General features: G+C 61.1%; 5 protein-coding genes and 1 long non-coding RNA gene across 12 annotated transcripts; 3 read left to right on the top strand and 3 right to left on the bottom strand.

Annotated features, from left to right (window-relative positions):
- Window positions 1–805: 805 nt before the first annotated feature.
- Window positions 806–4,570, top strand: VPS4A (vacuolar protein sorting 4 homolog A). Its single transcript, XM_030282557.4, has 11 exons — window positions 806–950; window positions 1,285–1,396; window positions 1,467–1,614; window positions 1,725–1,786; window positions 2,011–2,130; window positions 2,243–2,399; window positions 3,047–3,195; window positions 3,300–3,381; window positions 3,469–3,688; window positions 3,794–3,934; window positions 4,185–4,570. Exons 1-11 carry the CDS (start codon window positions 930–932, stop codon window positions 4,284–4,286), a joined length of 1,314 nt encoding a protein of 437 aa, XP_030138417.1. The 5' UTR covers window positions 806–929; the 3' UTR covers window positions 4,287–4,570.
- COG8 (component of oligomeric golgi complex 8) lies at window positions 4,482–9,374 on the bottom strand. Of its 2 annotated transcripts, none has more exons than XM_041718612.2 (5): window positions 8,913–9,374; window positions 8,574–8,781; window positions 7,281–8,075; window positions 6,464–6,632; window positions 4,482–5,261 (listed from the first exon to the last, which is right to left on the bottom strand). In XM_041718612.2, the coding sequence occupies exons 1-5, from the start codon at window positions 9,224–9,226 to the stop codon at window positions 5,104–5,106; spliced, it is 1,644 nt and encodes a 547-aa protein (XP_041574546.2). In that variant the 5' UTR covers window positions 9,227–9,374; the 3' UTR covers window positions 4,482–5,103. The 2 variants fall into 2 exon arrangements, with proteins under 2 accessions (XP_041574546.2, XP_030138414.4); XM_030282554.4 differs by lacking the exon at window positions 4,482–5,261 and adding an exon at window positions 5,957–6,318.
- NIP7 (nucleolar pre-rRNA processing protein NIP7) lies at window positions 9,257–11,986 on the top strand. Of its 2 annotated transcripts, none has more exons than XM_002196157.7 (5): window positions 9,257–9,384; window positions 9,831–9,917; window positions 10,581–10,719; window positions 11,426–11,566; window positions 11,648–11,986. In XM_002196157.7, the coding sequence occupies exons 1-5, from the start codon at window positions 9,329–9,331 to the stop codon at window positions 11,765–11,767; spliced, it is 543 nt and encodes a 180-aa protein (XP_002196193.2). In that variant the 5' UTR covers window positions 9,257–9,328; the 3' UTR covers window positions 11,768–11,986. The 2 variants fall into 2 exon arrangements, with proteins under 2 accessions (XP_002196193.2, XP_072790666.1); XM_072934565.1 differs by having other exon boundaries at window positions 11,723–11,986.
- A 165-nt stretch (window positions 11,987–12,151) lies between these two features.
- TMED6 (transmembrane p24 trafficking protein 6) lies at window positions 12,152–14,464 on the bottom strand. The gene is made up of 4 exons (XM_012570654.5): window positions 13,909–14,464; window positions 13,109–13,235; window positions 12,835–12,986; window positions 12,152–12,679 (listed from the first exon to the last, which is right to left on the bottom strand). The coding sequence occupies exons 1-4, from the start codon at window positions 14,101–14,103 to the stop codon at window positions 12,455–12,457; spliced, it is 699 nt and encodes a 232-aa protein (XP_012426108.4). The 5' UTR covers window positions 14,104–14,464; the 3' UTR covers window positions 12,152–12,454.
- A 200-nt stretch (window positions 14,465–14,664) lies between these two features.
- Window positions 14,665–20,437, bottom strand: TERF2 (telomeric repeat binding factor 2). Of its 5 annotated transcripts, none has more exons than XM_072934562.1 (11): window positions 20,197–20,437; window positions 20,021–20,116; window positions 19,435–19,565; window positions 19,151–19,237; window positions 18,518–18,664; window positions 18,209–18,352; window positions 17,862–18,169; window positions 17,084–17,470; window positions 16,192–16,277; window positions 15,886–15,935; window positions 14,665–15,559 (listed from the first exon to the last, which is right to left on the bottom strand). In XM_072934562.1, the coding sequence occupies exons 1-11, from the start codon at window positions 20,384–20,386 to the stop codon at window positions 15,401–15,403; spliced, it is 1,785 nt and encodes a 594-aa protein (XP_072790663.1). In that variant the 5' UTR covers window positions 20,387–20,437; the 3' UTR covers window positions 14,665–15,400. The 5 variants fall into 5 exon arrangements, with proteins under 5 accessions (XP_072790663.1, XP_072790664.1, XP_041574548.2 ...); XM_072934563.1 differs by having other exon boundaries at window positions 17,862–18,130; window positions 18,170–18,352; XM_041718614.2 differs by having other exon boundaries at window positions 17,862–18,352; window positions 18,518–18,661.
- Window positions 20,438–20,623: 186 nt separating this feature from the next.
- Window positions 20,624–22,335, top strand: LOC121470594 (uncharacterized). Its single transcript, XR_005981670.2, has 2 exons — window positions 20,624–20,941; window positions 21,750–22,335. It is a non-coding gene; the product is annotated as an uncharacterized lncRNA (long non-coding RNA).
- The last annotated feature ends 1,466 nt before the right edge of the window (window positions 22,336–23,801 follow it).

The following is a 23,801-nucleotide window of genomic DNA, read 5'->3' on the forward strand; positions in this document are numbered from 1 at the left end:
ACATGCACAACCACATCTGAACACTCACGAATACACACACACGAACATCTAAATACAGACACAGGCATACGAACACACACACAAACACACACAGACACACGTGAACACTCGTGAACACACTCAAACCCACAAAAACACTCATGAACACACACATACACAGACACACACACACACAAACATATGAACATTCACACAAACCCAGACACACACAGACACTCATAAACTCACAAACTCACACAAACTCACCCAAATACAGCCAAACCCACACAAACACACACACACACCCCCAAACACACACACAGACACACGTGAACACTCGTGAACACACACACTGGTGAACACAAACGCACCCAAACCCACACAAGCACACAGACACCCCCACGCCCGTTCCCGAGTTTTTGGGGATGTTCCCGAGTTTTTGGGGACGTTCCCGAGTTTTTGGGGACGTTCCCGAGTTTTTGGGGATGTTCCCGAGTTTTTGGGGACGTTCCCGAGTTTTTGGGGATGTTCCCGAGTTTTTGGGGGTGTTCCCGAGTTTTTGGGGACGTTCCCGAGTTTTTGGGGACGTTCCCGAGTTTTTGGGGATGTTCCCGAGTTTTTGGGGGTGTTCCCGAGTTTTTGGGGACGTTCCCGAGTTTTTGGGGATGTTCCGGAGTTTTTGGGGAAGTTCCCGCGCACTCCGCGCCCGCGGGGCGGGGATTTGTGGGCGGGGCTAGGCGAAACCACGCCCATAACGCACTGTCGATAAATGGGCGTGTCCGCCGAAACCACGCCCACAAAAGTCATGAATATATTATGATTTGTGGGCGGGGCTCCCCGGCGCACGCTGCGGCGCGGCCGGCAGGGGGCGCGCGGCCCCGCGCAGCCGCAGTCGCCGCCGCCGCCGCCGCCGTCCCGGGGCCGCCGGAGCGGCCGCACCGGGCGATGCGATGACAACGTCCACCCTGCAGGTACCGACCGCGGGCACCGCCACGGGGCTCTGGGGCTCCGGCCGCGCCGGCACCGCGCCCCCTGCCTGCGGGCCTCCGCTCGGCCCGGCGGACAGGCCTCACCGGGCCCCGGCGCCGCGCCGGCCTGGGAGAGGCCTCACCCGGCCCCGGTGCGGGGCCCGCTGAGGGCGCCCAGCCGGGCTGAGCCCCGGTGCTGGCGCGGTGGGCGGGGAGCCGGGCGCAGCGCAGGACCCGCCGTGCGAGCGGCCCGGCCCAGCCGGCGGTGGGGAGGGGCCCGCCCGGTGCCCGGTGCCCGGTGCTCGGTGCCCGGTGCTCACGGCGTTCCCCCCCGCAGAAAGCCATCGACCTGGTCACCAAAGCCACCGAGGAGGACAGGGCCAAGAACTACGAGGAGGCCCTGCGGCTGTACCAGCACGCCGTGGAGTACTTCCTGCACGCCATCAAATGTGAGACCGGGCGGGGGGCGCGGGGGTCCGGCGCCCGGGGGCTCCCGGTGACGCCTGCGGGTCCCTGCAGATGAGGCTCACAACGACAAGGCCAAGGCGAGCATCCGAGCCAAGTGCATGCAGTACCTGGACCGGGCGGAGAAGCTGAAGGAGTACCTGCGGAGCAAGGACAGGCACGGCAAGAGGCCCGTCAGAGAGGCGCAGAATGACAACAAGGGGTGCGTGGGGGACGGGGGGCGAGGGATCCCCTGGCTAGCACGGAGCTGGCAGGACCCCCCTTGCCACACCGGTGCCAGTCCCGCTCCTGAGCCCTATCCCCTGTCCCCAGGAGTGACAGTGACAGCGAGGGCGAGAACCCTGAGAAGAAGAAGCTGCAGGAGCAGCTGATGGGTGAGAGAGGCTGTGGTGGGCTCGACCTCTGGGGTTAGGAGGGATTCTCTGACAGCCCTGTCAAGGGCTGGCTGTGGGGAGGGGGACAGGCTGTGGGACTGGGGCCCGTTCCTGTGGGCTGCTCACCCCAAACAGCTGCTGGGGGTGTGGGTAGGGACTCTGGCTCTCACTGCTCTCTGTGCCCATCTCTGTGGGGCCGTGTGAGCAGAGTCACACCCTCACAGGTGCCATCGTGATGGAGAAGCCCAACGTGCGGTGGAGCGACGTGGCCGGGCTGGAGGGAGCCAAGGAAGCCCTGAAGGAGGCCGTGATCCTGCCCATCAAGTTCCCACACCTGTTCACAGGTGAGGCCACAGCAGTGGGAAGGGGCTGTGCAGGAGGTGACCCCTCCGTGGGTGATCCCAGCACGGGTCTGGGCACAGGGATGGGCAGGCCTGACCCCGGTCTCTGCCGCAGGGAAGCGCACGCCCTGGCGCGGGATCCTGCTCTTTGGGCCACCTGGCACTGGCAAGTCCTACCTGGCCAAGGCCGTGGCCACCGAGGCCAACAACTCCACCTTCTTCTCTGTGTCATCCTCTGACCTGACATCGAAGTGGCTGGGGGAGAGTGAGAAGTGAGTTGGCAGCGGGGACACGGCCACAGTCGGGCTCCTGGAGCCCTGGCCAGGCTGTGGGCTGGGGCAGGAGCCACCAGCATCAGGGAACCCCAATAATGGGGCTGTTAAAGAACTGCGAGTTGGTGCCTTCAGAGAGGGAGTCTGAGAAAAGCAATCCCTGGGCCTCTTCCCTCACAGCCTGTGCCCCCTCATCGTTTCAGACCTCTCAATCCAACAGCGACTTTAAACTGGGGTCTTCTAATACTTAACTGGACTCTGTCTCCTTGGCTTAATTGACTGCTCTCATGCTCCATCTTGGGGCAGCTTTGGGGCCCTCCAGAGTTGCAGCTCTTACCTGAAAGTTTCCCATCTGGCCATGCTCAGAATTCATTTACAGCTCACTTGCAGTGAGCTTTGAGGAGAGCTCACCCCTGCCAAGCTGTGAGCAAATCATAATTAAACTTAACTCCACACGATTAATTTCTGTATCCTATAATTAGACTTACTTTAATCCCCAGCAGGGTCCCAGGGGGCCGCACAGCCCCTGGTGTGGCACTTGCCTTGCTGCCAGCGTGGGCTCCTCAGGATGGGAGGAACGCGGGGCTGCCGTGGTGCTGCTGAGGAGGGTCTCTGAGCAGGGACCCCATCCCCTGCTTTGTTCCCAGGCTGGTGAAGAACCTGTTTGAGCTGGCGAGGCAGCACAAGCCCTCCATCATCTTCATCGATGAGGTGGACTCGCTGTGTGGCTCCCGCAACGAGAACGAGAGCGAGGCGGCCCGGCGCATCAAGACCGAGTTCCTGGTGCAGATGCAGGGTGGGTGGGGGCCCGTCCCGGGGATGGGTGGGAGCAGGACGAGGCAGGCGGAACCTGGGGATTCAGAGAACCCCTGGAGATTGTCCCGAGCCATGTGCCCGCAGGTGTGGGAAACAGCAGCGACGGGATCCTGGTGCTGGGTGCCACCAACATCCCCTGGGTGCTGGACTCGGCCATCAGGAGAAGGTGAGCCCCACGTGCAGCCCCACGTGCAGCCCCCCGTGCCAGCTCCCCAGCAGGGCTGGAGTTGGGGCTCACCCCTCGTGCCCCCAGGTTCGAGAAGAGGATCTACATCCCCCTGCCCGAGGAGGCGGCGCGGGCCCAGATGTTCCGGCTGCACCTGGGGAACACCCCGCACTCGCTGACGGACGCCAACATCCAGGAGCTCGCCCGCAAGACCGACGGCTACTCGGGGGCCGACATCAGCATCATCGTGCGGGACGCCCTGATGCAGCCCGTGCGCAAGGTGCAGTCGGCCACACACTTCAAGAGGGTGAGTGGGGGCTGCAGGGCCCGGGGCAGTCCCGGGGAGGGGTGGGCACTGTGCCTGCTGTGCCCCAGCCCGAGCGCTGTGCCATGTGCCACCGGCTCTGTGCAGGTCCGTGGGCCCTCCCGCACCACCCCCGGTGCCCTCGTGGATGATCTCCTGACGCCGTGCTCGCCCGGTGACGCTGGGGCCACCGAGATGACCTGGATGGAGGTGCCCAGTGACAAGCTGATGGAGCCCGTTGTCTGCATGGTAAGTGTCCCATCCGTGGCTTTGGCCTGGCCACTTCCCTGCTCGTCCTCCAGGCCGAGGGTGGCAGGGCTGTGGCTCCTGGGGGTGGACACAAACCCACAGTCTAACCCCTGGAGGAGGGCTGGGTAACAGGAAAGGGGCTTGGGACTGCCAGGCAGCTCCCACCTCAGTCAGTGCTGCTGCCGTGGGGCAAAGGTGCCTCAGTGCCCTTGCCTGGTCTGAGCCACGTGCCCACGTGCCTGTGTTGCAGTCAGACATGCTGCGCTCGCTGGCCACCACCCGCCCCACCGTCAACGCCGAGGATCTCCTCAAAGTGAAGAAATTCACGGAGGACTTTGGACAGGAAGGCTGAGGAGGGCATGGGGGGTGTGGGGTTGGGGCAGCTGCAGGCCCCGCTGTGCCCCCCTCCCTGGCCGTGCCAAACCGACTGGTGTTCGCTCACTCCCGCCCCATTGCACTGCGGGGACACGGCCTGGGGGTCACACTATGGGGGGTGGGTCTGAGCATGGCCTGGGCGGCCCGGTCCCTCCCGGGCTGCACTCCACTCTTCTTCCTGCTCTTTTTTTATTTTTTAACTTAATGCTGCTTTGGGTTCTGTCTTGTTTATATGAAAATAAAAACAATCCGAGTGCTTCAGCCGGTGCCCAGCCACTCCCCAAGGCTCTGCCCGCACCAGGGGGCTCAGCCCAGCCCCCCACCCCCCAAAATGCAATGACCCAGAGCCAAGACCTCTGCCTGTCCCAAGGCGGTTCCTCGCACTCCAGCCTCCCAGACAGGGATTTGTGCCTACAGAGGGCTACCTGATGAAGCAGCCACCAGCTGACACCCACCTGCCCATACCCCATGTCCTCCTGTGCAGTCCCTGGGCTCCCCTCAGCCTTGCTGCCCCCCAGCCCCATCCCGGTGCCCCCTGTGCTGTGCCCAGCTGCTGCCCACGCTGTGCCCGTGAGCCCCAAACAAGCCCCAGAGGGAAGGATCCCCCCTGCGCCCCTGCCCTGCACAGCCCTGGCAGCAGGTTGTTGGCAGACCCACAAGGAAGGGTGGGCAGGACGCCGCTGCCTCCCTGTGCCCAGCAGGAAGGGCTGGAGCCACGCTGAGGCCACAGGTCTGTGTTGGCTGCAGTAAAGCTGAGCCGGAGCCCCAGAGCTGCGCCAGTTCTTTCAGCAGGCTCAGTCCAGCAGCTCCATCCAGCCCACGTTGGTGAAGGTGCGCGGCTCCATGCGGTCGATGTAGAGGATCCCATCCAGGTGGTCCATCTCGTGCTGGATGATCCGGGCGGCCCAGCCCGACGCCTCCCAGCTCACCGGCACCCCGAGCTCATCCACGCCTGTGCCGGGGCAGCGGTGGGTTGGGGGGTGATCAAGGGGGGAAATAGGAAAATAGGAACCCGTGTGAGAGGGGGACCCGGGAGAAGGGGACCGTGCGAGGGAGGGGCAGGTGCAGGGTCCCACCCGGGACAGGGCGGGTCGGTCCGTACCGGAGACGTGGACGGCCCAGTGCCGCGGGACGTAGGCGGAGAAGCCGTGGATGCTGGCGCAGCCCTCGGGGCCGGTGACGAGGCGGCTGTCGAGGACGCGGAGCGCGGGGTTGACGAGGACGCGGAGCGGGAAGGGCTCGATGCGGTGCGCTTGGCGCAGCGCCGGCGGGTACCGGGCGCAGCGGGCGGGCGGCAGCTCCGCGGCGAAAACCCGGAGCGGCACCCCGAGCTGCGGAGCGCTCAGCCCCAGGCACGGCCGGTCCCGCAGCCCGGCCGCCAGCGCCGCCGCCAGCCGCCGCAGCTCGGGGCCGCCCAGCTGCTCCGGGGACACGGCGGCGGCGGCGCCGCGCAGCACCGGGGCTCCCACCTGCACCGGAGCGGCGAACGGCGGCACGGGCGGGCCCAGCACCCGGCGCCGCAGCGCCCGCCAGTAGGAGCGCTCCCGCCGGTCCCAGCCCGCCGTGTGCCCACAGGCACGGGCCGGGAGCAGCGGGAGCCCCGGCAGGGCCCGTCGCGGGAGCCCCGGCAGGGCCCGTCCCGCCGCCGCCGCCGCCGCCATGGTGCACCGGGTGCGCGCGCACCCGCGCCGCCGCAGCGCCCCCTGGCGGCCCCGGTGCGGCGGGGCCCGGGCCGCTCCCCCGGTGCCGCGGGCGGGCCCCGGCCCCGTTACCCGGTTACCCGCTGGCCACCGGGTCACCCTCCCCCGGCAGCGCAGCAGCTCCGGAGGGACCCTCTGGGGGCTCGGTGGGCACGGCCGCGGGTTCCCTCTCCGCGTCCGGGGCGGTCTCCGGTGGCGGCTCCTCCTCGCCCGGTGCCGGCGGAAGGAGGAAAGCCAGCGGCTCCCTGAGAGCCGCCACGTCGATGCGGCCCAGGCGGCCGAAACGCTGCAGCTGCGTGGGGGGGACACCTTGGGGAAGCGGAGAGAGGGGTGAGGGGCTCTGCGGGCAACGAGACCCCGCGGAGGGGGCAAGAGCAGGACAGGGCCCGCTCAGTGCCGGGGGAAGCCACGGGTGTCCTCCCCCTGCAACGAAAACCAAACCCTGAGAACTCACCCAGTGCCTGTGCAATCTGTGCTGGAGGGAAAAGCACCTGGAGGCAGCGGTTCAGGTAGGGCAGCAGGTCCTCCAGGAATGCTGTGCAGAACTGGGTAAAGAGCTCCTGCTCCCGCCCGCTGAAAGCCGCCTCCTCAGCACGGTGGAAGGCCAGGATGGTTTTGGTCACCTGGGCAGAGAGAGAGGCAGACAGGTCACCTGGTGACCGCCATGTGCCCAGGTGGGTAAGGAGGACAGTGGCACTTGGCTTGTACCAGCAACAGTGTGGCCACAGGCCCAGAGCAGTGCCCATCTTCCTGTGCTGGGCATTGGTGATGGCACACTTGAATCCTGAGGTCAGTTCTGGGACCTCAGAGACACACACTGTGGGACTGGAGTGTGTGCAGGGAAGGGAACGGAGCTGGAGAAGGAGCTGAAGCACAAGGAGCAGTTGGTGGGGCTTCGCCTGGAGAAAAGGAGGCTCGAGAGGGACCTCCTCACCCTCCACTACTCCCTGGGTAGGGCTGGGCTCTGCTCCCAAAGAACAGGACAAGAAGAAACAGCCTCGAGTTGTTCACAGGAAGTTTAAGCTGGACATTAGGAAAATTTCTTCATGGAAAGAGCTGTCCAGCCCTGGCACAGGGTTCTGCTGGAATCCCATCCCTGGGGAGATTTAACAGCCGTGTGGATGTGGCACTTGAGGACACGGCTTAGGGGTGACTTGGCAGTGCAGGGGGTTGGTTGGACTGGATGATCTCAGAGGCTTTCCCAACCCGCTCAGAAGGAACCCGGCCCATGATCTCCCAGGACAAGTGCCAGCTCCATGCCCCGGGCTCACCTCAGCGAGGGCAGCGTCCAGGCAGGCGGTAACGTCCTGTGCCAGGGCGATGGGGCAGCACAGCCGTAGGTCATTGAAGGCAACAAGGAGCCCATTGAGGAAGCAGGCAAGGGGCGGGAAGTCCAGCAGCACCATGGGGGGCTGCAGTGTGCCAGGCTGGGCCGCGGGCACCGGCACCGCCGCAGTGCCCCCCAGCACGGCCGGAGCCGAGATCAGCGTGTAGGAATTCATCTCCTCCCGGAACTTCTCCACCGCCTCCTCCACCGCCCTCCCGAAGGCGTCGGCGGCCACGCGCTGGAAGAGGGGCGCCAGCTGCCCGCGGAAATCCACGCCCACCCTGCTGAAGGACAGCCCGAAGTACATGCACTGCCCCAGCAGCGAGTCCAGCCGGCCGCCCACGCCGCGCTCCAGGTCGCGCCGCAGCACACGCAGGAACTCGGAGACCTTCTGCAGCACCCAGCTGTGGAAGATGGCCCCCTCGGCCAGCGGCTCCTCGTCCGAGAAGATGGCGCGGTACTGCGTGAGCACGTCGAACAGGTGCACGCGGCACGCCTCGATGGTCTTGGTGAGGTGCACGTAGGGGTCGTGGTCGGGGATGGAGGCCTGCACGGAGCGCAGCCAGGCGTCCCGCGCCTGCAGGAACTTGACGCGCAGCTCGGCCTCGCTGAGCACGTCCATGCGGCGCAGGAAGCCGATGAGGCGCAGGCAGGCGGGCAGCGGGATGTTGGTGCGCAGCTGCTGGATCAGCTGGCTCAGCATCAGCTGCGCGGACTGGCGCACCTCCTGCACGATGCCCTGCGGAACACACGGCCTGCAATCAGCGTCCTCGCTGGACACGGAATGAGCGCACAGCTCGCCGAGTTCAAGAGAGAAAAACAGACAATTTTATTTCTGACCTCGCATATACAGAATTCCAAAAGTGGCAGTGGGTTGGAGGGTGGAATTTCCACCTCTCCAAGCACACTGGTCAAACCAACAGCCCATCAACTCCCTCCTCCCCCAAAGAAGAATGCAAAACAATCATTATTTACATGTACAGCGTGTGAGAACTCCAGTAGAAACACGTAAACATTATCAGAAGGCTGAAGAAGTTTTATGAGAACTTTAAAACTTTCAAAAGAACTATAAAAGAAAACACTTTAAAAAAACAGGGCAACAAGTCAGGTACAGGCACGGGGCAGCGCAGGGGTCACCTGGGTCAGGGGTTGGGGTCAGCACAGGGCTCTCCTGGATCCCAGGGTGGCACAACACGGGGCTCACCCCAGTCACGGGCACAGGCAGTGCAGGGCTCACCTGGATAACGGGGATGCTGCTGTGCTTCCTCTCCAGCCGGCGCACGTAGGCTGTCAGCTCCAGCGCCTCCTCGTAGTAGCCGTTCCGGACGCAGGTGTCCATGAGCTGCGGGATCTCCAGGATCTCCAGGATCTCGGTGTGCCGGTTCAGCGTCAGGCTGTTCATGCGCCGGCTGCAGGCGATGGCCTCGGCATCGCGCATGAAGGTGCTGCGGGGCGGGACGGCATCAGCGGGAGAGCCCTGCCCGCAGCGGCCGGATCGGGGACCCTGCCGTCCCCACCGGCCCCATCCCGGCCCGTCCTGCCCCGTCCCCACCCGCTCCCGGTGCCCGCCCCGCACCGGCAGGCGTCCTGCAGCGCGGGCAGCCGCTCCAGCAGCCTGCCCAGCCGGCTCTCGATGCCGCCGAAGCCGCGGCCGGCGCGGCCGGTGCACTCGGCGGAGCGGATGAAGGCTCGGTAGTGCTCGAAGGCGAGGCGGCGCGTCTCGGCCCCGACCCGCGCCCGCTCCGCCGCCAGCCGCGCCGGCTCCCGGCCCAGCTCCGCCAGCCCCAGCGCCGCCAGCTCCGACACGTAAGCGGCGAGCTCGGGGCCGCCGGGCGCCGCGGGGCCGCGCAGCCAGGCCAGCAGCCGCGCCTCCTCCGCCGCCGCCGCCATGTCACCTCCGCGCCAGCCGGTTCCGCCTCCGTCACTTCCGCTTCCGCCGGTTCCGCCCCGGTCACTTCCGGCCGCGGCGGCCCCGCGTGCGCGGCGCGGGAGATGCGGCCGCTGACGGAGGCGGAGACGCGCGCGGTGTTCGAGAAGCTCGGGAAATAGTGAGGGACCGGCGGGGTGCCGGGGATCGGGCACGGGCACCGGGAGGGATGGGTACCGGGAGGGATGGGCACCGGGAGGGATGGGCACCGGGGGGGATGGGCACCGGGAGGGATGGGCACCGGGAGGGATGCGTACCGGGAGGGATGGGCGCCGGGAGAGATTGGGCCCCGGGAGGGATGGGCACCGGGAGGGATGGGCACCGGGAGGGATGGGCACCGGGAGGGATGGGTACCGGGAGGGATGGGCACCGGGAGGGATGGGTACCGGGAGGGATGAGTACCGGGAGGGATGGGTACCGGGAGGGATGGGCACCGGGCGGGCTGGATCGCGCGGAACGGGGAGACCGAGGGAACCGAGGGGAGGTGTGTCCCGGCACGGCGGGGCACCGGGAGCCCCGGAGGTCCCGCGGCAGGACGGGCCGGGCTGACGGGCTCTGTTCCCGCAGCATCGGGGAGAACATCCAGCTGCTGGTGGACCGGCCCGATGGCACCTACTGCTTCCGCCTGCACCGGGACCGCGTCTTCTACCTCAGGTGAGCGGCGGCGCGGCCCTGCTCCTGATTTATTAATGAAATCTGGATATTGATCCAGTACCGATATCCAGCTGTGACGGATAAAAACTGTCTAACAGCTTAAAGTTAGCAAGGGCGTGTTTACTGTGTGTGGGATCTCCCAAATCCACACCGCAGCCTCCAGGTGATTACAGAGCCCTTTTATCCATACAAGTGTTGAATACCCAAAATACAAATGCATATTCATCATTTTGGTACATCCCATTCCTCATTTCAAAAGCCATTCAGCATGTGTGGTTTGTTCCTTGAAATGGGTCAGTGTCCCTTTCACGGGGAGGGGTCCCAAAATGAGGAAGTCAATGAAATCTTTCTCTTTCAGGCCTTTCTACCTTTTCAATGCCAATGTGACAAATGAACTCTTGGTAGAACTCCCATTCTTGTCTTCAGTTGGTTTCACAACAGAGGAGCCCACAATTGTCTTATGTTCCTAAAAGCTCTTTGTCAGTTTATATTCTTCATTATAAACCCAGCTAACTAAACATTGTGCTGACAAACAATCAATTATTAATTAACTACTAACTCCTAACTTCATCAAGGCCTACTCATTTATTTCAATTAACTCTACTAAGGCTTATCTCTAACTAAAATCTCTAAATTCCTTAAATGTACGTTTCTCTGCCGCAGTGAGAAGCTGCTGAAGCTGGCAGCCAGCGTGCCCCGGGACAGCCTGGTGGCCCCGGGCTCCTGCTTCGGCAAGTTCACCAAGTCCCACAAGTTCCGGCTCAGCGTCACCGCCCTGGACTTCCTCGCGCCCTATGCCAAGGTGGGTCACGGCCCCACGGCCCCTGTGGGAACCCAGGGCTTCCCTCTGGCTGCCCTGGCAGGGGTCAGGAACCCCCCTGGACAGAGCCCCCAGAGACACTGGCTGTGATCTCTGCCCATGGAAAAGAGTTTTCAATCTTACAGGATGAATTACTCACTCTGAGTGTTTGATATAAGCAATAATTAAGTGTGGCACGGGTGCAAAAGTAAAATTTTAGGATTCTAGATTAGGGGTTCAGAGGGGACAAGATGGAGGAAATTGGGTGTGCCTTGTCCTTTTTCTCCTTCTTCATGCCCTCCATGTTTCACTGTGGTGTTGGCATTTTTCTGTTGGTTCAGGCTGGGGACACACTGTCTAACGTAGGTGACAGATATTGGCACGTGATTGTAAATCCAGCCCAGGTAGTTTGTGGTATTTAATGTTTGTACCATCCCACTGAGGGCAGAGCCCCACACGCTGCCCTGCAGGACAGAGCTGCGGCAGGGCAGCAGAACATGTTAGAGATAAACAGAATAAACAGCCTTGAAACAGCACAGACCAATTATGGCTTCTGCTTTGGCAACGGGGCAGAAAAAAAGAGACTTTCTACAACCTCAGAATCACCAATACCCACAGATTCCGACAGGCCCCGTGCCAGCCCCGTGCCAGCCCCACGGCCCCGTGCCAGCCCCGTGCCGTCCCTCACGGCTCTGCCCCTCTCTCGCAGTACAAGGTGTGGGTGAAGCCGGGCTCGGAGCAGTCCTTCCTCTACGGGAACCACGTGCTGAAGTCGGGGCTGGGCCGCATCACGGAGAACACGGCGCAGTACCAGGGCGTCGTGGTGTATTCCATGGCCGACGTCCCGCTGGTGAGTGCCTGGCCCCCACCAGGGCTGCGGGGGGACACCAGAGCCTGGGGGACCCTCCCTCACCTCCCCTCCATGCCCCAGGGCTTCGGGGTGGCTGCCAAGTCCACGCAGGAGTGCCGCAAGGTCGACCCCTTGGCCATCGTGGTGTTCCACCAGGCCGACGTCGGCGAGTACGTGCGGAACGAGGAGACGCTGACATAAGGGACCTCAGGGACCCCAGGGGACCCTCGTGCTCTGTGAGTGTTCGGGCTGGAACGGACTCTGTCCTTCCCCTGGCTGCGGGAAGCCCACCCCGAGTGGGATGGAGACGTGGGGAGCTGCCAGCTCAGAGCCCCAGAGCCCTCAGGGGGCTGCTGCCAGCGCGGGAGGAGGTGCCCCGGCCCCAGCCCTGTCACATAAAGCCTGATCCTTTTCTCAGTGCCTCTTGTCTGCTGTGGAGGTCTGGGGGAGCGAGTCCTCGCTCCTCCTGTGGGCAATGTGACACACTGGGGTGTGTCTGGGGGGATTGATGAGGTTGGGGGGAGCCTCAGAGTCTGAGGGTGAGTTTCAGGGAGGGAGTGCCCAGCATTTTCTACTCTCAGAGGCTGGAAGGCAGCAGGCATTGCCTGGACTCTGCCAGGGGTTCCTTTATTTGGAGTCTGGTAGACAAGGCCCATTAAGACACTAACAATGGGTAGGGATGTGACAAACCCGCACAGCACACAGAATTCAGGTGACAGTGCAGCCTTTGACTTTTCCCTGGATGATGCCAGGGCTGGAGATGAGGCAGGAGCAGGGGGAGCTCTCCAGCCTCCTCCTGGAAGCGGAATCCAGCCTTTGCTCCTACTCCGTGGTGGGACAGGGTGGCAGCCAGGTCCCCATGCCCTGCAGGGGGGTCCCTGCCCTGCCCTAGCACTTCTGGCTGCCCGAGGTTTGCCCGTGGAAGAGGCGCTTGAGGAAGCAGAGCTGCAGCAGCCCGGAGAGGACGATGACACAGCTCTGGGCCATCGACCACCCGTTGACGTAGTTGTAGTTGGACTCCAGGAGGAAGGAGTCGGCCCCTTTCCTCATCCGGGCAAAGTTGTAGAAGCGCCAGATGTGGAAGATGTGGACCTGCAGCCTCTGGATGCTCACCTGCAGGAGAGGCAGAGCTGCACTCAGAGCTGCCCCTGGGGCTCAGTGCAGCACTCACTGCAGCTCAGCCCGAGCAAAGGCCCCGCTCAGTGTCCTGGGCAGGACGTGCCCATCCCCGCTCTGCTGGGGCTCCCTGTGGCCTCCCTCAGCCTCACCCCAATTGCCTCCAGCGTGTCGTTCAGCTCCTTCCTCTCTGCTGGCTGCTGGTGCTCCATGCTGAAGTCGTCGTAGTACACACCGAAGTTGAGGTACACCTGCATGAAGCCCAAGTGGTTTTGCTGGTTGTCCAGGCAGAGCTGGTAGAAACCTGCAGAGGGAAGGGGGTTGTTGGTCCCTGGGTGGAAGGGCCCCAGGCAGGGACATCCTGAGTGCTCAGGCCCCATCCTGCCCCTGGCCAGGGCTCTGAGCTGCTGCAGGGCTGGGGCTCGCCTGTGTCCTGGGTGAGGAAGTTGATCTGGCCTCGCACGTCCTGGGACTCTCCAAGCTGGAAGCCATTGGGATCACTCGCTGTCACCAGGACGTTCCTGCTGTTGCCAATCCCCGTCGCCCGCTGGACCTGGAGCAGGGAACACCCGAGGGGAATTGGTGGGTCACTGTCGTGTCCAGGATGGGGCTGTGCCATGCCCTGAGGATGTGCTCCTGTGGGGCTGCTCTGCCAAGCACACAGCCAGGGGAAAGCTGCCACTGCCAGGCACAGCTGTGCCCCGGCTCTCCTTCAGCCAGCCCAGTGTAAACAGAGATGAAAGGGCTGGAGTTCCCCTGTGGGGACAGAGCTCAGGCACACGCTGTGCCACAGCCTCGGGCCAGGCACTGAAGGGCAGAGCTTCCAACAATGCCAGAGCTCCCAGCACCACTTCATGGGCTTAAACCAGGTGGTTTAAAAAATCCATGGGATTGATGATGGATTGGGATGAGGTTGGTTGTATTAGGAAGATATTCTTCCCTGTGACAGTGGGGAGGCTCTGGCACAGGGTGCCCAGAGCAGCTGTGGCTGCCCCATCCCTGCAGTTGTCAACCCTCAGGTTGGACAGGGCTTGGAGCGACCTGGAGAGGGGAAGGTGTCCCTGCCATGGCAGGGGTGGAAGGAAATGAGCTGTGGGATGCCTCCGACCCAAACAATTCCATGAAGTGCCTTAAGAAAGGCGCAGTCCCCAAGATGCCGAGTGCCACAGGAGCAGCACGGGCTGGATCCAGCCCAGCCTGTCCCAGGACACGTCCCCAGCCCTCACCTCGTAGCTGAAGAAGAAGTTGCCGCCCTGGTGCGAGAACTGCCAGAAGCACTCCACGCTGCCGCCAGGGATGACGATGGCGAAGTCGTAGCGGTCGGCGCCGCGGAACGGCGGCTCCTGGCTGGAGCCACTCAGGTGCTCCGTCCTGGGGCAGCCAGCGGGGCCCAGCAGAGCCAGGAGCAGCAGCAGCAGCATCCTCCTGCTCCCCTGGGCTCCAGCACTCGCTCCCCACGCGGGGCAGGGCGCAGGAGGCGCGGGGTGATCATTAACCTGCGGAAGGATCCGGCTCAAGGCGCTCCCGCGCGCAGCTGCAGCTCGCACAGCCCGTGCTGCCAGGGCAGGAACGGGACACAGCTCCTGGGGCCTCTCACTGGCCCACAGCCCTGACCTGTGCTCCTGCTGCCCAGGGCGCTCCAGGGAAGGGATTTACAGAAGGAGGAAAACGCTTGGCCACAGCCAGGGCACAAGGGACAGCAAAGTGCAGCACCTGCAGCTGAAGGACAGAGGGGGAAGCAGCTGTTCCTACATAAAACTTCTCCCAGCCCTGGTTTCGCTGGATGGCAGCCAAAAGAAACTTAGAAACTAAATTTATAAAGTGCCCCTGTATCGCCCCGACCTAACCCAGAAACTCCTGTACCTCCAGGGCAGCGCCCAGCACTCCCAGAGGGGAAGGGAAAGCCCCACATTCCTGGGGCAGTCTGTGCCCCCTCTGCTGCGTGTCCACCCACAGGGCAGAAATTCACACATTCACAGCTCTTCATATTAAACAAGAAAGGAACTTTATTTTACAAGTGACCGTTCCAGCTTTGGCGTTTGAAGGCAGGAACATGTGGCAGCCTTGGAGCTCACACACAGCAAGGTTAGTACCAGGAAAAGTCCAAAGAAAACATGACCAAAGACAGAACTAAGTTTTAGCACAGAAACAAATAGTTCCAAGGACTGAAACACAAAGTAATTTTAGCTTTTTAAAGCCTCAGAGCTGGAAGGGAGCAATCTCTCCTCACAGATTAGCCATTTACAAAACAGAAATGAATGGGGAAAAAAAAAAGCAAGTAGATCCTCTTGCCTGGATCTCTTCCCCACAGAAGTGCTGGGACTCAGTGCTGCCTGCTCCACAAGGGAGGGATGGCAAACAGATGATCCAAGTGATTCAGAGAACAGACAACTAAAGCACAAAAGAGCAGTCACCTCTGAGATCATCCTGCTGACCACCCCTGAGCAGAGCAGACAGCTGGGGTTCGTTCCAGAGGCTGCAGTGGTCGGATGGATGAGGAAATCTCAGTCTAAATTCCCGCTGAGAGGCTGCACAGCCCTGCCAGGTGCAGCACGCTGCTCTCTGCAGGTACTGCTGGAGCTCAAGGCTCCTGGGCTCCTGTCAGCCACGCTTTTGGTGTCAGAGGGGCTTCCCCACTGCCACAGACAGCACTCTGGTCCAGCTTCGAAAAAACAAACAGGTCCAAAAACCACGCAGAAAGTCCCGTGGCTCCCAAGTTCAGAGCATTCCCAGTTTCTTCATGGTCCGCCAGCGGTCCTTGATCATCACGGCCGTGCGGTTCCTGAAGGGGTACTTCAGGCAAATGGATTTCCACTTCCCTTCTCCGTACTTCTTCACCCCCTCCTTGATCCACTCGCTCTCCTGCATGGTCCATTTCTACAAAGAAAGGCAGACAGGTCCTGGCAGCTGCACACAACGCCCCAGCACTGCAGGTGTGGTGCAGAGCTGCCTTCCTAGGGGCCAGGGGAGCTCCTGGTGGCACCAACGTGTTCCTGGCTAACAGCTGCCAGATGTGTGTCCCTCACCTGAACAAGAACCTGTCCAGCATGAGGGGAATTTGGCAGACCTGGCTCTGAGCCATCAAAGGGACCTGAGGCACATTCCCAATGCCCTGCAGGCAGGAGGGGCACGGCTCCAGCCTCTTTTACCATGGACACTGCCCCACTGCAGGGCCTGCTGGAAGCACCTAAGGCTCCACTTACCTGTTTCTTGGAGTTGGAGATGTTGGAGAGGTTGTTTTTCTCAAATGAAACTGGAAAAAAAAGAAGAGAGTTACATTTCCCATAATTTGGGAGGTACAGACCTCCCTGAGAAGCTGCCTTGGGCTTAACTGCTGAGCTCTGCAGTCAGAGCACCCTGTGACAGGCAATACACCCTAATTCCTTTATCCCAGCCTTTCCACAGGATTTCTGGTGTCAAACTTCAGTCACCCAGGCAGCAGCAAGACCCCTGTGAGCGACCCCATGCCAGGATTACACAGGGAGTCCCTGCCAGGGGAATTCTCATACCTGCATTTGCAAAGAGCTCGTCCTCATCACTCCAGCTGTCCTTCTCCTCTGTGCCACAGGAGCTGTTCCACCGTCCTTGGAAGGACCTGAAATGAGGTGAGGGCTCACTTTGGCTGCTGCCTCAGGAGGTTTTTTGGGGAGCAGGTGTGGGGCCACCAAGCAAGCAGAGACAGCCTCTGGACACTGTAGTTATTAAGAGGTGGGAAACGAGAAGGATGCTCCTACAGCCAGTGATGTTGAAGCTGGGAGAAGTGTGGAAAAACGTGTGTTGTTCTGATTTTACAAGTGTTTTCTTTTATAGTTCTTTTGAAAGTTCTAAAGTTCTCTTTTAGCTTTTTAATAACATTTACATATTAGAGTTATCATACACTATTCATATAAATAATAATAATTGCTTTACATTCTTCTTTGTGGGTCACCCTTTTTCCATTAAAAAAAGAAAAAAAGAAAACTTCCCACAAAGAATGCAAAACAATCATTATTTACATGATCAGTGCATGACAACTCCACTAGAAATATGTAAACATTATTAGAAGGCTAAAGAAGTTTTATGAGAACTTTAAAACTTTCAAAAGAACGACAAAAGAAAACACTTTTAAAAAATCAGAGCAACACATGTGTTCCTTGTACTGGAATCACCTGCCAGGACCAGCTGCAGCACCTCCCTACCAGCAGGACCCGATCATTTTCTCCTCTTCATTAACCCATAATTAGTTTTAAAGCCAAACATATGGACAGGAGAGGGTTTGCTGTGCCCAGTTCCACACGGGCTGGCGGGCAAGGCCAACACTCATCTTGGCACACAGGGTGAGGGTTTGGTGCTCGGGCTGCCAACATCAGCGACACAAGACTGGGGCAGAGCAGACAATACCACACGAGAGGGGCTCCATACTTCTCACTCTGGGCAGCCAAGGGCTCCTCAGGCAATTTCGGAGCAGGTTTGGAAGCAGAAGAGACCACGTGCTCCTGGGAAGAGTCGGGGCACTCGCTGGACTTGCTGGATGAGCTGTCCAACTCCATGATCAGATTGCTTATGCTGAACAAGTTTTTGATGTTATGGGGCATTTCAGGAGGTTGTGAGGTCTCAGAAGCTTGATTCTCCACTTCTCTGCATCTCTTGGTTCTGTGGGATACAGAAGGAGACAGTTGCTTGGGGCAAGGCAAGTCTGTTTCGTCCAGTTTGGTGAAAAGGGCGTCCGGGTCCCCGGAGTCCGACAGGATCTTGAAAGCTTCTCTCAGGACAGAAATCCCACACGAGGTTACAGCTCCGGGGGGCTGCCTATAAAATAAACACAACCAGGAGGCTTGTAGGGAAACTGCCGAGGGAGCTCTGCTGCCCCGAAGTGCAGCCTCGCCCTCACTGCAGCCCAGCTCCCTACAGCACAAATCCGTGGAGGAGGGCGTTCCCTGCCCTCCCTCCTGCTCAGTGCAGTGCCCCAGGCAGCAGGGATGGAGACTCCTGCTCCACTGCCTCCTCCATTCCCACTGCCCCTCCCTGCAGCACTTCCTGACCTCAACCAACACCTCTCCCAGCACCCAGAGCCCTGTGCCGTGCCTCTGGGCTGGCTTTTGGGGAGTTAGGGGCTGCCTGGACACAGACATTGCCCCTTGGAAGAGAACTGGAGGCTAACTAGGCCGTCCACAACCTAGAGACAGACCCCTCTGCCCACCTTTGTGATTCCCTGGTGGGCACCCTGGGGAGCTCTGGGGCTGCTGCTGGTTCTTTGGCCACGTCCATAGGCTCTGGTGTGCCCTCCAGGACATCACATGCTGCTGTTAGATGTTCAGGCGTTGCTGCTGGGTCAGTCACTACTTCCATAAGTTCCACAGCTGCTGCAGGGCCACTGGCTTCTTCCGTAATCTCTGGAGCTGCTGTGGGACTAGCTGGCCTTTTTGCAGGGCTGGCAGCTCCCTCCAGGTCTTCTGTTGCTCCTGCAAGCTCTGGAGCTCTGGCTGGGCCCTCTGCCCTTCCTGGGACCTCTGGAGCTCCGGCTGGGCCCTCTGCCCTTCCTGGGACCTCTGGAGCTCCGGCTGGGCCCTCTGCCCTTCCCGAGGCCTCTGGAGCTGCTGCCTGGTCGTTCAGCCCATCTGCAAGCTCAGAAGTCCCCAGCAAGGATTTCCCTTTGCCGGTGTGCTCCGAGTCCAAAGTCTTTTTCAATAACTTGAAGAGAGAGAAAGCACAGCACCATTACAGAGCAGATTGCATTTCACCCCTCCCACAGGCGTTTCAGGGCTGGAGCACCTCGTTTGGCCACGGGAATGGACTGAATTAGCGTGGCAGCTCTCCCTGCTGCGCTCCAGCCCCGGGCAGCGGGCAGACACGCACCGTCAGCAGCGCGGGCTCCGAGTCGTCCATGTAGCCCTTGAGGAAGCCAAAGATGCTCTGCTGGAAGTCCTCGTAGGAGAAGTTTTTGACCTTTGGGTGAGAGGGATTCTTCTCCCGGATGACAGCCAGCCACTCGTTCCTCTTCTTCTGGAGAGGGGATGCACAGGGCCGGGTGAGAACGCTCCGGGCAGGGACAGGGAAGCAGTGACAAGCAAGGATGTGGGCACGGACTGGGCCCTTCCTGCTGGGTGTTCTCCAGGCACAGCCAGTGAACACCAAAGTCAGGCTGGGAAAAGGAACAGGAGAGCAACCCAGGAGCAGCAGCAGCACCTTATTTCAGGAGTTCTCCTTGCTGCAGTGCCCTGCAGAGCAGGAATGGGAACTCCTGCTGCTCCCAGACCCCGCTCAGAAGCTGAGCTGGGGCCCACCAAGGGATAAATGGTGGTGCCTGGAAGGGCTGTCAAGGGATGTGAGGAAGGGTGGGGGACAGAGGAGGCTCCAAGGGGACAACCCAAACATGCAGCACTCCAGAAGGATTGCTTCCATTGTGGCCTCCACCCCAGCCCTCCCAGGGCACATCAGACTCCCCGTGCACACACCAGCAGCTCCCACTTCGCTCCAGCACGGACTCACTTGGTTTCTGGGCTCCTTGCCAAAGTGCTTCTTGACTATGTCAGAAGCTTTTTCAAACTCCTTGTTCCTGATACAGACCACAACAGCCTGCAGAGGAAAACAAGCACAGACTGGAGCAGGGCACGGGGAGCAGCTCAGTGCCAGCTTCCACGCAGAACTGCCCCAGCACTGCAGGCAGGAGTTTGCAGACAAGGAGGGAATCCCACACGTGAGGCAGCTCCCAGCACCACCCACATGAGGCAAAAGCTGTTCCACGTATTTACTGCGAGAGAAGGAGATCTTACAGCTTCCTTCACCATTTTCTGCACGGTCTCCATGGTCCTGTCTGCCACAGAGAACTCCTCACGGATGAAGTCCAGGACCAGCATGGCCGACTCCAGCGGGGTCAGCTCCAACTCCTTGTCGAAGGTGCAATCTGCAAGAATTGACATCCACACCTTTGGGGGGGGGGTCACGGTGCCTCCCTGCAGAGAGCTGCTTATTCACCTGCACAGGGGGCAGGCAGCACCTGCACAGGTGTGCCACAGCCCCCGCAGCCCCCGGGCTGAGCCGCTGCCCCGTGTCCGAGTTCCTGCCCCAAAGCCACGGGAACCCCGGGGCAGCACCTGAGAACATCCCAGCCCTGACCCGGGGCAGCATTTTGGCAGCCCCGAGGCTCAGCAGGAGTCACCAGGCTGGTGGGTTTGCCAGCCCCGGACGCTGCTCTTGGCCCCACAGCGAGACAGAGAGGAAGAGACCCCGAGCCTGACCCAGAGCCCTGCTCCAAGCAGGGACCGAGCCCCGGGAGCTGCGGGGACACGGACACAGCCCGGGGGGAGGAGGAGCGCGCTGCCAGCAGCCCCGAGGCTCTGCAGGGCTCGCAGCACCTACCGAGGTTCTCGCCCTCCTCCACCCGCGACAGCAGCTGCATGATGCGGAGCATCTGGGTCACGTCCGGCTCCCGGTCCAGGGGCCGCACGAGCAGCGCTGCGGGACAAACGGCGGGTCAGGGGTGCAGCCCGAGCAGAACTGCCCGGCCCGGCCCCGCCGCTCCCGGCCCCGCGCACCCTGCATGATGTCGCGGAACTGGCGGAAATCGCGGTTGCGCCCGGAGCGATAGGCCTCTATGGCCCGGTGGAAGTAGAACTGCAGCACCCAGCCGTTCACCATCTTCTCGGGGAGCGTCGCCATCCCGGCCCCGTCGGGCTCCGGCTCGGGGTCCCGCTCCCGGTTCCGCTCCCGCCGCCGCGCCGCCATCCCGCCAGGCCGCTGCGCGCCGGAAGTGACGACACCAGCGCGGCGCCGCGGAGCCCTCGGGCGCGGCCTTACCTAGCGGCTCCTCGCCTACATCTCCCGGCGTGCACCGCGCGAACTCCGCCGCGCCTACAGCTCCCGGCGCGCACCGCGCGAACTCCGCCGCGCCTACAGCTCCCGGCGTGCACCGCGCCAGCCCCGCCGCGCCTACAGCTCCCGGCGCGCACCGCGCCAGCCCCGCCGGTGAGGGCCGTTTCCCTCTGGCGGAGCGGAGGCTCAGCCGGTCCCCGCGGGCCCGGGGTCGCTGCCCCTCCCAGGGACCCGCCTGTCCGTGCTGGGACCGCCTGAGCGGGCTGGGCTGTTAAACTCCGCCAGCCGAAGCTGGCAGTGCCACCCTGCCGGTACGGGCACGGGTGTTTGCCTTTTTTCCGGTGTTCTGAGCAGCCTCCGCTCTCCCGTGCTCTGGGCTCCAGCCGCCTGCCGGTCCCCCTCACCCGGAGCAGCAAACCTGGGCAGGGTTTTGGGGCAGAGGTTGTCCCACGGTCGCTCACACCTGCGGTAATGAATTACAAGTCCTGGTTTCCCAGGGATCTGGCCAGTTCCCAAGCAGAACTGGTGCCTGGAGCGGAGGCACTGGGAGCAGATCCTGGGGTGGTTCTGTGCCTCTCGGGGTGTCCTGCCTCGGCCTAGGGGACATTTCTAACTCTGTCCCGGAGGCTCTCTCACCTGAGATGGAAAAGCACGTGAAAATTCCTCTGGCATGAGGTGATCTGGGATCCTCCCTTCCCTCTGCCCCAGGCCAGCAGAGGAGGAAACACAAATGGGAAAAATCCGTGTGTCAGATGGAAAACAGAAAAACTGGGAGGGATTTTTATTGGCAAACAAAGGGAGATAAAAGTAATCAGTGTGAGACAGAAGGGTCGCCTGGGGCGGGGGCTGCCCTGGGGAGCAGGGTGGGAGTGGGACACGGTTGGAATGCCGTGAAGGATGCAATCCCAACAGCTGCTTCCTGGGCTGAGGGGAGCTGACCCTGCTCTGGGTCAAGCCCTGTTCCACGTGGAACATTCATGGACAAAGCGGTTTTGCTCTTTCTGTCACAAGAAGCAGGAGGAGGTGCCAGGGTGGGACCCCAGGATTTCAGCTCTGTCCCTTCCATCCAGGCAGGGGCCGACCAGCCCCACTCACAGCCCTTCAGACTCTGCCTTTGCTCTCCTGGCCAGAAAATTCCATGGATTTCAGGGAGCTCAGTAACTTTGGCCCCAGGATCCACATGGCTCCGAGAAGATGTGCCAGCCACTTCAGCAGATCCCCTTGGCCCTGCACGAGTTTTAGGGTTTTGAGTGATTTCATTCATTTTTGCACACAGGTCAGGAAAGAGAGTCCTGGAGTCCTTTCCCAAGGGAAGCAAAGCGAGATTCCTCTCTGAGACACCAGGACAAAGCCACTCGAGAGCCACCTGCCTTCTCCAAGCCAGGTTTCACTTGGGAAAACTCCCCTGGCCTCCTTTTTCTGCCTCCTGTGCGTGTCCCTCTGGCTGCCATCTCCTCCTCCAGTGCCCTCTGGTGAAAGTGTCCCCCTTTGGATGTTCAGGAGATCAGGACAGGGATGTTCAGCACCCAGGACTGGAAAACAAGCTTGGAACGGTGAACTCCAGATAAATACAAAAATGGACCCGCTGCTTTGCTCCCTGAATCGTCTCCAATGAACAAAGAGGAGGCAGGGATGATGGAAGCAGGACCAGGAATGCCAGTGGCCTCACTATCCAGTTTCACTGAGTCCTCCTGTGGTGTCACCATCAACGTTTCAGGAAAAGCTTTGGAGTCCCACGTGCCAAACAAAACACTGGGCAGGAAGGCACAAATTGCAGCCATGCTTGTGCAGTTGGAGCCTCCCCTCACTGATTTACGGCTTTTGATGAAGTGATTACAGATGAAAGAAAATATTCCAGGGAACAGGATCTGCAGGTTGCCGTGGTCTCGTGCCTGTCACATCCTTCTGGAGGAGTTAGAGCAGGAAACAGAGCAGGAAAAGCACCAGGGCCCCTGGTCACCAGGCCCTGCTCTCGCTGTGCTGGAGCAGCAGACAGGACACAGCTCCCAGAGCAGCTGGGGCTGTCCCTGCGTCCCTGGCACGGCCCGAGGCCAGGCTGGACAGGGCTGGGAGCAGCCTGGGACGGTGCAAAGTGTCCGTGCCATGGCTGGGGTGGCGCTGGGGGAGCTCCAAGGTCCCTTCCAAGACCATTCTGGCCACAGAAAGGCAGCGGAGAGCCACAGAAAACCAGGGAGCAGTGGGACAAGGGAAATGTGGAGGAGGGTCATGAGATCTCTTTGAAATCCACAGAGAAACCCTCAGGCATGAGGGATGGAGAGAAGGGAACACAAAGGCACCTAAGAAACCCATCAAGTAGAGCAAATCTGAGCAAAGGCAACTTGTCCCGTTGGAACTGGGCTGGATCTAGAAGGAAAGGGAAGGATCTAGAAGGAAAGACATCGGTTTGGAAAGGTGCCAACAGCTGGGCTGCCTGGTCACAACAAGGAGCTGGAAACATTCCGTGTCAGAGGATCCTGGGTTACACACAGAGCCAGGGAAATAGCCCTGATGACTGGGAAAAGATAGACAGAAAGGACCAAAAGGAGCAGCAGCTCAGTATTTAATATTTACTATTGACTAGGTGGCTGTGGAGAGGTTTCAGAGCCTTTTACATCCCAGTGTGTGTGGGTAGGTGAGTGTATGGACCTGTCCAAACAGAGAACTGCACTTGAGCTCCCCTTAGGCTGCAGAGGGTTTGTGACCTGCCCAGCTGTGAGCCCGCTGTCCTCCCTGCACACACCTTCAGCCTTCAGCCAGTGCTGGTCACGGGCTAGCACTGACAGCACGGCGCTTCTGCTCCTCAGCACCTGTAAAACAAACACGCACTGCCCAGCCCTGTACCTGTGCTGCAAGCGCAAGGAAGTCATGCCACAAATGCCAGTTCCTAAAGGGAACTTGGATCCCTGAGCTTCTGAACGGCCTCTGACCCTGAACTGCTCAGTGCGGCCAGAGGGAGAATTACCCAGCGCTTCTCCTCAGGCCCGAGGGTGAGTTTTGCTGTGCAGCCTGGGGGAAGTCAGCACTGGGGATATGCTGCATGGCCACTGCTCCGTCCCAGGGGCTGTGGGATCGCTGCTGTCTTACATACATGCAGGAGGAACTGCGAGGGACGGTGGAAAAGCTGAGGGCAGGCTGCTGACGGGCACTGTGCTCTCTGGTGGCACAGGGGTAACAGGGCGGCTCGGAGCCAGTACTGGGGAATGGGGGTGAAGGGAGCAGGGGCTGAGGAGGAGCAGGGGCTGAGGGGGATCAGGGACTGAGAGCCCGGGACTGATGGCCCGGGGCTAAGGGGGACCAGGGATTGAGAGCCCGGGACTGACGGCCCGGG

Source organism: Taeniopygia guttata, chromosome 11 (genome assembly GCF_048771995.1).
Source record: "Taeniopygia guttata chromosome 11, bTaeGut7.mat, whole genome shotgun sequence".
Taxonomy (NCBI): Eukaryota; Metazoa; Chordata; class Aves; order Passeriformes; family Estrildidae; genus Taeniopygia; species Taeniopygia guttata.

Coding starts and splice junctions, on each gene's coding strand:
- VPS4A (XM_030282557.4), top strand. CDS start 930: ATGACAACGTCCACCCTGCAG. Junction 3,196..3,299: donor GTTCCTGGTGCAGATGCAGG/GTGGGTGGGGGC, acceptor ATGTGCCCGCAG/GTGTGGGAAACAGCAGCGAC. Junction 3,382..3,468: donor GACTCGGCCATCAGGAGAAG/GTGAGCCCCACG, acceptor TCGTGCCCCCAG/GTTCGAGAAGAGGATCTACA.
- COG8 (XM_030282554.4), bottom strand. CDS start 9,226: ATGGCGGCGGCGGCGGAGGAGGCGCGGCTGCTGGCCTGGCTGCGCGGC. Junction 6,633..7,280: donor TGGACGCTGCCCTCGCTGAG/GTGAGCCCGGGG, acceptor CTCTCTGCCCAG/GTGACCAAAACCATCCTGGC. Junction 6,319..6,463: donor ACAGATTGCACAGGCACTGG/GTGAGTTCTCAG, acceptor CGCTTCCCCAAG/GTGTCCCCCCCACGCAGCTG.
- NIP7 (XM_002196157.7), top strand. CDS start 9,329: ATGCGGCCGCTGACGGAGGCGGAGACGCGCGCGGTGTTCGAGAAGCTC. Junction 9,385..9,830: donor TTCGAGAAGCTCGGGAAATA/GTGAGGGACCGG, acceptor CTGTTCCCGCAG/CATCGGGGAGAACATCCAGC. Junction 10,720..11,425: donor TCCTCGCGCCCTATGCCAAG/GTGGGTCACGGC, acceptor CCTCTCTCGCAG/TACAAGGTGTGGGTGAAGCC.
- TMED6 (XM_012570654.5), bottom strand. CDS start 14,103: ATGCTGCTGCTGCTGCTCCTGGCTCTGCTGGGCCCCGCTGGCTGCCCC. Junction 13,236..13,908: donor ACTTCTTCTTCAGCTACGAG/GTGAGGGCTGGG, acceptor TCCCTGCTCCAG/GTCCAGCGGGCGACGGGGAT. Junction 12,680..12,834: donor ACACGCTGGAGGCAATTGGG/GTGAGGCTGAGG, acceptor CCTCTCCTGCAG/GTGAGCATCCAGAGGCTGCA.
- TERF2 (XM_002193222.6), bottom strand. CDS start 20,386: ATGGCGGCGCGGCGGCGGGAGCGGAACCGGGAGCGGGACCCCGAGCCG. Junction 19,566..20,020: donor GGAGGAGGGCGAGAACCTCG/GTAGGTGCTGCG, acceptor CAATTCTTGCAG/ATTGCACCTTCGACAAGGAG. Junction 19,238..19,434: donor AGAAAATGGTGAAGGAAGCT/GTAAGATCTCCT, acceptor TTTCCTCTGCAG/GCTGTTGTGGTCTGTATCAG.